The sequence below is a fragment of the Argentina anserina genome, chromosome 1 (genome assembly GCF_933775445.1).
Source record: "Argentina anserina chromosome 1, drPotAnse1.1, whole genome shotgun sequence".
Lineage (NCBI taxonomy): Eukaryota > Viridiplantae > Streptophyta > Magnoliopsida > Rosales > Rosaceae > Argentina > Argentina anserina.
This window is the reverse complement of record NC_065872.1, coordinates 8,626,990-8,639,288: the sequence shown is the minus strand read 5'-3', so window position 1 is coordinate 8,639,288 and position 12,299 is coordinate 8,626,990. Positions and strand designations below refer to the sequence as shown.

The 12,299-nt window shown below is 36.5% G+C and overlaps 3 protein-coding genes across 7 annotated transcripts; 2 read left to right on the top strand and 1 right to left on the bottom strand.

The window, feature by feature from the left end:
* Nucleotides 1-611: 611 nt before the first annotated feature.
* Nucleotides 612-1,357, top strand: LOC126797107 (uncharacterized). The gene has a single exon (XM_050523785.1). The coding sequence runs from the start codon at nt 647-649 to the stop codon at nt 1,121-1,123; it is 477 nt and encodes a 158-aa protein (XP_050379742.1). The 5' UTR covers nt 612-646; the 3' UTR covers nt 1,124-1,357.
* Nucleotides 1,358-2,322: 965 nt separating this feature from the next.
* Nucleotides 2,323-4,869, bottom strand: LOC126801207 (uncharacterized). The gene is made up of 4 exons (XM_050528683.1): nt 4,451-4,869; nt 3,490-4,325; nt 2,883-3,392; nt 2,323-2,759 (listed from the first exon to the last, which is right to left on the bottom strand). Exons 1-4 carry the CDS (start codon nt 4,867-4,869, stop codon nt 2,323-2,325), a joined length of 2,202 nt encoding a protein of 733 aa, XP_050384640.1.
* A 1,328-nt stretch (nt 4,870-6,197) lies between these two features.
* On the top strand, nt 6,198-12,233 carry LOC126782612 (uncharacterized). 5 transcript variants are annotated; one of them, XM_050507892.1, is made up of 10 exons: nt 6,198-6,336; nt 6,464-6,477; nt 7,043-7,217; nt 7,892-7,929; nt 8,305-8,403; nt 8,735-9,097; nt 9,241-9,849; nt 9,992-10,609; nt 10,787-11,398; nt 11,530-12,233. In XM_050507892.1, the coding sequence occupies exons 3-10, from the start codon at nt 7,133-7,135 to the stop codon at nt 12,157-12,159; spliced, it is 3,054 nt and encodes a 1,017-aa protein (XP_050363849.1). In that variant the 5' UTR covers nt 6,198-6,336; nt 6,464-6,477; nt 7,043-7,132; the 3' UTR covers nt 12,160-12,233. The 5 variants fall into 5 exon arrangements, with proteins under 5 accessions (XP_050363849.1, XP_050363865.1, XP_050363858.1 ...); XM_050507908.1 differs by having other exon boundaries at nt 6,256-6,336; nt 7,078-7,217; XM_050507901.1 differs by having other exon boundaries at nt 6,283-6,336; nt 6,464-6,479; nt 7,038-7,217.
* Nucleotides 12,234-12,299: the final 66 nt, after the last annotated feature.

Sequence of the window (12,299 nt, the reverse complement as noted above, 5' to 3'; positions counted from 1 at the left end):
ATTCACTCACTCAATAACTACCCACTTTCACACCCATATGGTACTGTATAAATCAACGTATGTTGTACAACAATGCACAAGTGTACCAATATTTGTGAAACAAACCGAAGTGCATCGTATAACAAATCTACTATTCTAATCATAAAACAAAAAAACCAATTTCAAGTTCGATCCCAAGTCACACATTACCCTTGTATATTGGAATTCAAAATAGCAATGCTATATATTTGACTGTCTTCGTCTTTGGTCCCCGGGCAGAAAGAACTTTCTGATGGCTATAACATTCAACTTATTCAATCCCATTCTGCATCAAAATACTAATTTTTCCACACCTCCTAATTTGGACTCCAAATCTTCTATGTTTTTATATCCATTTTTCCATGTTACCCAATTCTACGAACCACCCGTGGTGCTTCCTAATTCATACACATGAATATATAGCATGCCATCAAGATCGGATGTGTCACGTTTGGTTGAAACGTACATGGTACTGTGCACACCAGAGTTCTAGTCAAAGAAGCCCTCATCTGTATTAGTCTTGCTTGCTTGTCAAGTACCAAGCCTTATAAATAGGACTCACCTCCCAAACTAACATATCAAACACAAACACATAGCACTGCAGAACCCTTTCGCCTCTCTCTCCAAGATGACAACCAAATGCCTCGGTTTCCTTTTAGTTCTTCTTTTGCTCAACTCTACATTTCTTGCAGCAGGAGCTCGACATTTTGATATAACTAAGCATCGCAACTTGTGTCGTGGAGCATTTGAGGGTTTCTCTGATGGCTTATGTCTCGGATCGATCAAGGGATCGGGTCCTAGCCCTGGTCAAGGGAACAAGTTCACCGACCAGCGTACTCTTGGAGGAAGAAAGGTTTCCGGCCCTAGCCCTGGCGTGGGAAACAAATTTACCACCGTTGATACACTTGGAGGGATTAAGGATTCTGGCCCTAGCCCTGGTACAGGAAACTCATTTACGAATGCAGATATACTTGGAGGGATAAAGGCCGGCCCGAGCCCTGGTACAGGAAATAAAGCTACCAATGTCAAGACCTTGGGAGGGATTAAGAACTCAGGGCCAAGTCCCGGTACCGGAAACAAGCTTACAGATAACATACATCAATGACTATTCTGTTATCTACGTAGACCAAGAAAAATTCTTTATTTTTTTTAATTTTTGATAATTTACAGTGCTTCTATCTACCATATCTGTCACTCTGTTAGTATATACTCACATATCAAATCATTATTCAAATGTGATTCGTTTCTTTCTCATTACATTGTCAGATATGACGGTCATTCAGTCATCATATATATGGGTGACTTGGGAAGTTGATGTATGTGTGGTTCTGTATTTATCAATTAAAAAGCATAGACCATTTTCCATACAGTATTACCAAACAATGTAATTGAAACTACAATATCAATATATAATCAAATAAATGACTTGACAATCAAAAATGATATTGACCTAACGAATTGCAATTAAAACCCTGACCAAATTGTGCTAATGAAATTAAAAATAACAAAATTGATTGAATTGACAATTCATCCAGGGGGCTTGAACCAAATCAACCAACGGGGCTAGACTTATAACCTAGCATACAATATGAGGCGCACGCCGTCATGATTCTCCTGGTATTAGGAGGGTCGCTGTGAGTAGCGTAGTTAGAAACATAATTTAAGAGGGTCAAAGTTTAAAAGTAAACATAATGTAATAATTGAAATTTTTTTACCGATTCTAAATTAATTAGAGTTCTATGGGTATAATAATTCATTCGCATAAAAATAAAATGAACTTTCATATTAATTAATTGTTGAAAAAATTACATATATCAATTAACATATATGTGTACACAAAGTATATATGAAATATTATATATTCATTGACTAATGATGATAAAAAAATTTAAGAACTGTGTGGATATTGGGGATTTATGATAAAATTACTTAATCATATGACTTTAACTTTATGTCAGGATCAAAATTTATACTAAAATCAATAAAATACAATATTGAAATGCTAATATCAAATATTTCAACAAATCATGCTAAAGTTTAAAAATTGAGGAGGGTCATTGGACCCCTCTGATCCTAGTGTGGCTACCAGGGCCGTCTCAAATTTTTCAGCGGCCCTGTGCGAAAATTAAAATGTGGCCCTCTAAATTTTATTCTATGAAAAAAAAATTTAACAAACGGATAATATAAACTCAAATGTTAATTACATAACATCAAAATATCATTAGATATCCTTGCAAAAGATGCTAAATGGTTACAAAAATATGCTTCATTGAAAACCTTTCACATACTCAGCATCATCTATGCTCATTTGAAAATCCATCTCCTTGCATTCTTAGCAGCAAAATCATCAATCAGTTTATCACAATTGATTTTCCCAAGATAATCATTCTCAATCGAAATCAAAGCAAGTCCATTTAATCTTTCTTGTGACATAGTTGATCGCAAATAAGACTTTAATAGCTTTAACTTGGAAAAACTTCTCTCAGCTGAAGCAACAGTAACAGGAATAGTTAACAATATTCGATATGCAAGTCTGATCACCGGGAAAGTATTCCTCTCTTGTAAGAAATTCAATATATCACAAGCTGTCATACTTACTCTAGGTAATATTTCCCTCAAAAGTTTCAGCTCTCTGAACAAGTCTTCCCCATCAATATCTGAACTCTCTCCATGTCTCAAAACATCCTCAAGATGAATGCAAGCAGCTCTTAAATCAATATTATCTAAGGAATTCAAAGTTTCTGAAGTAAATAAAAATCCAAAGATATCATCATATTGTTGATATTGTTCAAACCTTCTCTGCAATTATCCCTTAGCCTGATCCACAAGGAATAAGAAATAATGCACTCTAAAATATTCTTCACCACAAGATGATGGTAATGGCTCATCGGCTCTTTCATCAAAAAATTTCTTACTATGAATTATATGCTTTTCTGGAAAAACTTGAGCAACATTTAAGGTATCAGCAATTTCCTTAGTGGTAATGATTGCTTCCTTGAAGCCATTTTCTCTAAATCTATCTAGCCAAGCAATTAGACCTTTTACCTCACTAATAGCAACACTTATTTGCATGTCATCAGATTGTAGCATTTTGCTAACCTTATTAAAAGCAAACAAGATTTCATACCAGATCACCATGCTCAGCAAGAACTCAAAGTCACCTAGCTCATTAGTGGCAATTGATTTTGCACCACTTTTTATTTTGGGATATTTGTCAGCTTCAGCCAGTTGAAGTAATGCTTCTTTTATTTCAATAGCATTGAATCGTAGAGGCTTCACACTCTCAATACGACTCTCCCAACGCGTGGTGGATAATGATTTCAGAGTGAACCCTTTAACATTGTCTTTTAGGAACTGCCATCTCTTTGTAGAACCTGTAAATAAGATATAAACACATTATAAATCTCTAAAAAACATCTGATTTTCTATATGAAAACTTTGCTACATCATAAAGAGTTAAGTTAGACAAACCTGCAAATAAGGTATAAAGGTGTTGTAACACTCCAAAAAAATCAACTGCTTTTGTACAAGAATTTGCCACATCACAAATGGTTAGGTTCAAACAATGACAACCACAAGGAGTGTATAAAGCTCTAGGATTGATATCTAGTAACTTTTTTTGCACCCCTTGGTGTTTTCCTTTCATGTTTGACCCATTATCATACCCTTGTTCTCTCACATTATTGATATCAAGATCTAGTGACTGTATCACAGCTAATAACTCTTCAAATAGCCCTCGACCAGAAGTGTCATGAACATTTAAGAATTCTAAAAAGAACTCTTCAATTTGTATTGGACTTTTTGAAACATTGACACATCTAAGTATCAATGACATTTGCTCTTGATGACTAATATCCGGTGTGCAATCAAGAATCACAGAGAAATATTCAGCATCTTTGATTGTCTTTATAATTTTAGCCTTGATCTCAAGAGCTATCATTTGCAACAACTCATTTTGAATGTTGTGTCCAAGATAATGATGATGAATTTCAGCATTAGTAATTCGCCGACAATGCTCCTCAATTACTTCATCAAATTCTGCCCCCATTTCAACTAGGCCAAGAAAGAGACCATTATTAGATTGATAAAGCCTCTCATTAGTTCCACGAAAAGCTAAGTTATATTTAGCGAGAAATTTCACAATTGCAATTATTCTTTTCAATACATTCCTCCAATGTTCTTTCTCTTTTCTAATCTGGTCTTGATAAGCTTTATCAATAGTTTCATGCTTTTGTAATCTAATACGCAAATCAGTCCAAGTATTTGCAGTAATGAGATGATCAACACTCATTTCATGCTCCTTAAGTCTTCTACCAAGATGACCCCAATCATTGTATCCATAATTTACTAGCGACCCCGCATTGGCCCCCTTTTAAACAACTTGCAACAAAAACAAAAAACTTTATTAAGTTCCTTTGAGTACACAAACCACTCTCTATCATACTTCTCTCCATTCCCTAAATATCGAGTGTAGAATCTTGAACTAAAACGTCTATTTAACTTGTCTGGCGGGCCACTTTCTATGGAAAGATCTCTAAGAGGACCCTTTTCTACCAATAAATCTACTAGCTTTTTATCTAAGGCATCCCAAACTCTAGGATCAAAAATATTCACCGAAGTCTCATCTGCATGATTTACATTATTATTATGCTCTGCATCATTCTCAGTTGTATCATGACCCAAATCATCTACAATTTCATTGCCATTAGTGTGTTCTTCCACAATATCTTCCATGTGCTCTTCTGATTGTTCATTAACCAAAGATCCACCTACACCTTTTTCTTTTCTTTTCATAAATGTATCAATACGTGGCAAAGACTTAACTAACTTGACTTCTTTTTTCTTCTTCATGCGTTTTGCATGGCCACATAAATCTTTTCTTTTAGGAAGCATGTTTCTAAATTGAATTATTCAAGAACTCAGTTTGAATAAGAAAACCTGATTTACTCACAGCCGCTGCTCCTCCCAAGTTCCAATTGCCTCAGTTCTCAAAACGCTTGAACACCAAACCACCACAATCTTGCAAATTGAAATTCCAAATGTAAACAATTAATAACCGGTACTCATGCAAATATGATCAATCAATCAATCTATAAATACAATCGAGTTGATCGACCTATCTTACCTGAATCGATGAGTGGTGATGCTTGACTTGTAGTGGATGAGATTTGAGATGAGATCAGTGTGGCGAATTGAGAAAGAAGAAAGAAAAGAAGAAGAGGAAATGAGGGCTGCGAAGTGAGAAAGAAGAAAGAAAAAAAGAATATGAAATGAGGGCGGCGAAGTGAGAAAGGAGAAAGAAAAAAGTAAGTGGCTCGAAGAAAATAATAAAAAAAAGAAAAAGGAGAGCATGTCGAGAAAGTGAGATGTCTCAAATACAAAAAGGTTGAGAAAGTGAAATACCCATCATTTTCATTCAATAGAAAAAGGAGAAATTAAAAAAATTTATGGCCTTAAAATTTTATGACCATGTGCAAGTGAGCTCTTTGCACGTGTGCAGAGCCGGCTCTGGTGGCTACGCCAATGGTCGCTGTGTTATCTCTTGAAAAGAGACGTACCTTCGAGTGGTTGATCAGTGTTTTCTTATCAGGTAAATAGCTCAAATGTCGCAATGAGTCAGGCGTACACTAGACCCATTTAGCTTGGTCATTGATTTTTGAATTTTCTAGTTTTCGGAAATTGTAAAATCCACAGTTTAGGTTAGATTTGGAATTTCCCCGGTATTGAAGTGCCAAGTCGGATCCTATCTCCCGCGGTCAACAATTGGTCTACAAAAAAAATAAGGGGAACTCTTCGACGGACGACTCCGCCTCCTTCCACGGCGACGCTCCCGTCTTCTCCGCCGGCGAGAAGGTCCTCGCCTTCCACAACACTCGCATCTACGAGGCACCTCTCCTCCCCCTCTCTTCTCCAACCTCCCTCTTATCTCATCTGAACTCCCACTTTTCTTCTCCCAATTCTCTCTATTTTCTTCGCATTTGAATCTTATTCTAGGGCTGGATTTTGACTCTTGATCCATTTCTATCTTCAGTTTTGATCTGGAATTGTTACCTCTAATTGTTAGATAGCACCTAATTTTTGACAGGCAACATCTTCAACTCTGTGGTTGCAATTTGGATGAATAATTCAGTCTAATTGATAAATGATATAATTTGATTCACTGTAGTTCCGGTTGGTTCTTATTCTGCTGTGTGTGAACTCTGAAGTAGCTATTTCGTTTGGGAATTGATCTAAAACGAATTGAGCTGATTACATTGTACACAAGTTCAGAAGGTGGAGCTGAGAAAAAACGAGTGGAAGTACTTTGTGCACTACGTTGTAAGTCGAATTGCTCCTCTGTCTCTAAGAACTTGGTTTAAAGTAGTTCGTATAGTTACGACAGCATTGAGCAACTACTTTGCTGATTGTTGTGATTTTAATTGCTGCTGCATTTGGTGTTTTGCAGGGCTGGAATAAAGTGTATGTTTCCTGTTCTATCCACCTTGTTATTTTTTCAAAGCGTACAATTTAAAGCTGACGAGGTAAACATTGCTGAATTAGAGCCTTCTCACTCGTACACACACACACACAACACGATCGAGTGAAACAGAAATGTAGTTGGGATAAATTTTATAGTGGTACGCTGGATATCGGCAATTTGAATTGCAGCTATTGAGCTGTTTGGTTATCTGGCTGTAGTTTCAATCAAGGACACTAGAACTCTAACAGATATATGTACACACACATTCCCCTTTGTACGATAACTTTACCAGGATAGAAGAGCACTGCCATAACTAAAATGAAAGTTTGTGGTTAATAATAATTATATTAGCTCCCATCATACTCCATATAATAGTTTTCATCATACTATTTTATCACACCTGAATCAAATTTAAATCGTGGGCTGTCTTTTCTGATTCTAGAATAAAGTACCCTTTTATCCGTTGCGAAGTTGTTCATGTATAATATGTTTTGCCTATGAAAGTTAAATTGGGATTTATACACTTCCATTGAAACGGTTTTCCCTTTTTTTAAAGGGTTACAGTAATCATTACTATCGCTTGGATATCTTTCCAGCAGATGGGACGAATGGGTAGGTGTGGATCAGCTGTTGAAACATAATGAAAAGAATTTAATGAAGCAACAAGCTCTTAACAAGAAACGGGACATAATTACAATTTCTGGATGTTCGACTCAAATGAAGCCAAACAGTTCTGCTGGTTAGCTTTTCCTCCTTTTGTTTTAGCATTGGTTCCTCAAATGCTTCGATAGCGGTTTTATCTTTCTATATATGCTTCTCTGTTGTATTTGTACACCAGAAGGTGATCATATTTGATATGAACTTAAATTGTCCAATAGACAATTTTCTCTCGGCACATGGGGAGGATTAATTTGTTAAAGACAAGACTAGCTCTGTTTCTGTCGTTTTGTCATGATGCAAGCAGTTGCACTTTGTTAACCATTGTTGTTCACTTTGCTTGTGTTTACTTCCAAAATGATAGTTCCCCGACCAAATTATGATGATATTCTTACTCCTACTGAAACACACTGAAACGGTCTAAAATATAGATATAAATTAAAGCAAATAGGGCCAGCAGTACAGGGGGCAAGGGCTGGTATTCATGTGGCCAGCCATGTATAGAATGTAGGATCATAATTTTCCTTAATATTTTTGCGGGCCTTTGGCAACTTGTTAGGAATGCTTCTTTCTGTTTGTTATGTTCATACTAGTACCTGTACGTTCACTTTCTAATGCAAAAGTGAAAAAAGAGGGGAAGAGAGTAGTGGTACAATTTATATTTTGATTCCTTAAATTGGATTTATTATTAAAGATATGCCTGTGAAAAAAAAAACGAGGTCTCTCTTAGTTTGCTAATATTAATATTTATTGCAGTGGCAGAAGGGAAGAAGCGAAAGAATGACTGCAGTGAGGTCTGGCATCAATTAGACCGCTATACTACTTTGCATATCATTTGCCCATGTTCTTGCCTGACATGTTTTCCCATAGGATGGTATACAGAAATCTTGTGAGGATGCATATAAGCACTGGCCTTACTAATTGAATTTAATAATGAGGAACAACAAACACATGGATACATTTCCTCTGCTTTATAATGGGCTTTTGTTGCTATCTGGATGATTAAATAACTCATCTTATCCATTTGTTTTTTGTCAACGAAATTCGATCTGCATTTGTTTACCTACTGGAGATAAATGCTTCCTTGTGTAGATCTTAAAATTCATATTAAATTGTTCATATGGTCATTTCTTTAATGGTGTGCTAATTCTGAGCTCTGTAATTATTAGGATGCTGTTGTGTTGGGAAAACTTGGCAAGATTCAAATTCCTCCGAAATTAAAGAAGCAATTCATTGATGATCGGGAATTTTCTTCTCAGCTGGATAAGGTACAAGCAACATATTAGAGGCAAGTAGGCGTACTAAAGAGACAGCTAAAAATAGCAACTAAACTATCGGAAAAAAAGAAAAGAAAAAAAGAAGACGGGTTCGGATTTTTCTCATCAAAAATAGAATTAACATAATCTTAACATGATGATTTCACTCTGCAAACTATATTGCTGTTTTTTTATCAGTTAGACCAAGAAGGAAATAAGAAAGTTTCATGCCATGCTGAATTTAAAGATCTACTAATCATACTCAGACGTATTCATAATTATGTTGTTTTAATTTCATTTTTTTATTCACTGTTATGGTTAAATGTCGGTTGTTCTCCACCAGGACTTTGTAGGAATGGATAGTAGTCAACTCAATGAGACAAATAAAAAAGGGAATAGACGGATATGGACCAAAGAGGAGGAGTCTGCATTATTAGGCATCCTAGAGGACCTAGTCACAAAGGGTTATCGTCATGAGAATGGTACTTTCAAAAGTGGTACGTTGAGTCAAGTAGAAAATGCCTTGCATAAGTTGTTTCCAGATTGTGGCCTGAAAGCTAAACCACACATTGAGTCAAAAATGAAAATATTGAAGAGGCAGTTCCATATAGTTTATGAAATGGTGAACAAAGCTGGGTTCAAATGGAACAATGAAAAGAAATGTGTGATGGTTGATACTGAAAAGACATGGAAAGCTTATCTTAAGGTATGATATCAACTTCAGCATCTGCTATGGTCCCTTTTCTCAGAAAATTGCGCATTAATGAAGTGTTGAATTTACTGTAACATACATATTGACCTTCAACGTACATTTATATAATTACTAAGGGTTGATAATTAAATTTGTAGCATCACAAGGAAGCAGATGGGTGGAGGGGTAAATTGTTTCCACTTTATGATAGGCTTGGTTATATATTCAAAGCAGACTGTAAACCCGGAGAAAGGTGTCAAACTTCACCTGATACAGAGGAGTTGAACTGTTTCGATGTTGATACAACTGACTATGAGATAGAGAAAAACATTTCTCCAAAGTCAGTTGACCAAGTCACAACTAAGCAAACAGATCTATCTCATTCCTCACCAAGTAAGAGGAGGAGAGATGCTAGCACAAGAGGTAGCAGTCATATCAATGAAACAGATGCAAAGAGTAGCAGAGATTTCTGGACCAAGGAGGAGGAGGATGCAGTTTTAAGAATTCTAGAGGATCTAGTTGCAAAGGGTCTGCTTTATGATAATGGTACTTTCAGGGCTAATACATTTTCTCGAATAGAAAATGCCTTGCGTCGTTTATGTCCTGCCTCAGGGCTGGAAGCTAGACATATTGAATCAAAAGTTAAGGAGTGGAAAAGGGAATGCAGCATAGTATGTGACATGCTGAGCAGAACTGGGTTCGGCTGGAATGATGTGATGAAATGTGTAGAGGTTGACAGTGGAGAAACATGGAAAGCCTATGTTCAGGTATGATAATCTTACTTTCACAGTTTCACTACTAATTAGTCTTGTATACTTTTCTATTGATGTTTAGAATATAGGAGTGAAGTGTCAACTTGTTGCATATCTTTGACTTTTAAAGGTTACGTTTATTTATTGAAAACTGCAGAATCAAAGGGAGGCAGATAAGTGGAGGGGAAAAGTCGGAAAACATTTTCCAAATTTTGACAGACTTGCTCAGATATTTGATGTGGACTGTGAAACTGTAAAAACAAGCTCAAGACCAGCTGAAATACTTGAGGAGATCAACTGTTTTGAGATTAATTCTACTGACATTGGGATAGAAGAAGACACTTGTCCAAGGTCAGCTGAACAATTAATTACCAAGCAAACAGATTGTTCTTCTTCCCCAGAAAAAAGGAGGAGGAGAGAAGATGATACAGGAGGTAGTAGTCATACCGATGAGCCAATTATAAGGAGCAGACGTAGGTGGACCAAGGAGGAGGAAGACGCACTTTTAGGTATTCTAGAGGATCTAGTTGCAAAGGGTCATCGTTACGAAAAAGGTACTTTCAGATCTGGTACGTCAGCTCTAATAGAAGATGCCTTGTCCAAATTATGTCCAAACTCAGGACTGAAAGTTAGGCCGCATGTTGAGTCAAAGATTAAAAAGTGGAAACAGGAATGCAGTATTGTATGTGACATGCTCAACACAGAGGGCTTTAGTTGGAACAATGAGATGAAATGTGTGGAGGTTGACACTGAAACATGGAAAAGATATGTTAAGGTATGATCGTGTGATAATCTTAACTTTATGACTCACTGATAAGCCTAACATGAGTAATTTTTATTTTATTGTCATTTAGGATCTATTAAGTAAACTTTCAAATAACTGCATATGTTTCACCTGCTAATCTTAAGTTTGGATTATATTCAGGCTGATACTTGTTTATTAAACCTGTAGCATCATAAGGGGGCAGATAAGTGGAGGGGAAAATCTTTTCCACTTTTTGATAGACTTATTTATATATTTCAAATGGGCCACCTTATTGGGAAAACAAACCCAATACCAGCTTATATGGTTGAGAAGATGAACTGCATTGAGTTTAACACAACAAGCTTTGGGACTTCAAAAGATGCTTGTTCGAAGGCTGTTGAACAAGTCTCAACAACCAAGGACACAGATCAATCTCATACACTACCAAGTAAGAGAAGAGAAGATTGTATGGGAGGTACTCATCCTATCAAGGAGACAAAGAGAAAAGGGAGAAGGCGTAAATGGACCGGGGAGGAGGAGGATAAACTTTTAGGCATCTTAGAGGATCTAGTTGCAAAAGGTCATCATTTCCATAATAGAACTTTCACATGTCGAACATTGACACTAATAGAAAATGCTCTGTGCAATTTGTGTCCAGTATCAGGACTGAAAGCTTATCCACACATTGAGTCAAAACTTAAAAAGCTGAAGAAGGGATTCAGAACAGTGTGTGACATACTCAACAGTGGGTTTGGGTGGAATGATAGAACCAATTGTGTGGTGGTTGAATGTGAAGAATCATGGAAAGGCTTTGTTCAGGTACTATTTGAATTCCATATGCTAAATAGCCTAATATAGTATTTACGTGTGAAATAGCAGTCCATAAATGAAGTCTCAACTGATAACTGATGTGTTACTTTTCGTTTAATTTTTGTTTATTTGAACTGTAGCATCATAAGGAGGCAAGGAAGTGGAGATATAAACATTTTCCACTTTATGATAGACTTGCCCATATATTTGGAGCTGACAACACAAATGTAAAAGCATCTCAAGCTCAAAATGAAGCATCGGAGAGGATTAACAATGATGAGGTTGAGTCAAGTGACCTGGGAATAGAGGAAGATACTAACTCAAGGTCTGTTGACCGAATCTCAACAAACAAAGAAGCCAATTGTACCCGTTCCCCCCGAAGAAATAGCAGAAGAAAAGATGATGATTTAGATGCTTCGTTTAACAATGCTGCTGCGTCACTTATGGGAATGATGCAAACTTCAAAGAAGCAAATGCAAGTGCTAATCGAAAATCTGCAGTCGAAAGATAACAATGAGCCCCTGCAACCAAAAGATGTCAACGAGTCTCCGCAATCCAAAGATCAGAATGGAGCCCAGCAATCCAAAGATATCAGAGCAGGTCAGTTACGGTCTGAGCTTATAAAGTTGGGGCTTTCTATTACTGTTCGGGTGAAAGCCTTAAGACTACTTATGGCTAATTCTTGGAATGCTGATTTTTTTCTTACTTTGGATGATGAAGAGAAGTTAGAGTTTGTGAAGCAACTCATTGATGAATCATCTATGGTGTGATGGTGTATATTGTAGTTTATACTTGGACTAGTAAATCTGCTAAATAATTTTCACTCATCTTAGAGTAATGTTCTTGTCCAAAATAAAATAAAATTCTTAGAGCACTGTTGAGAATTGCCATCAAATGTTTGTGCATGACG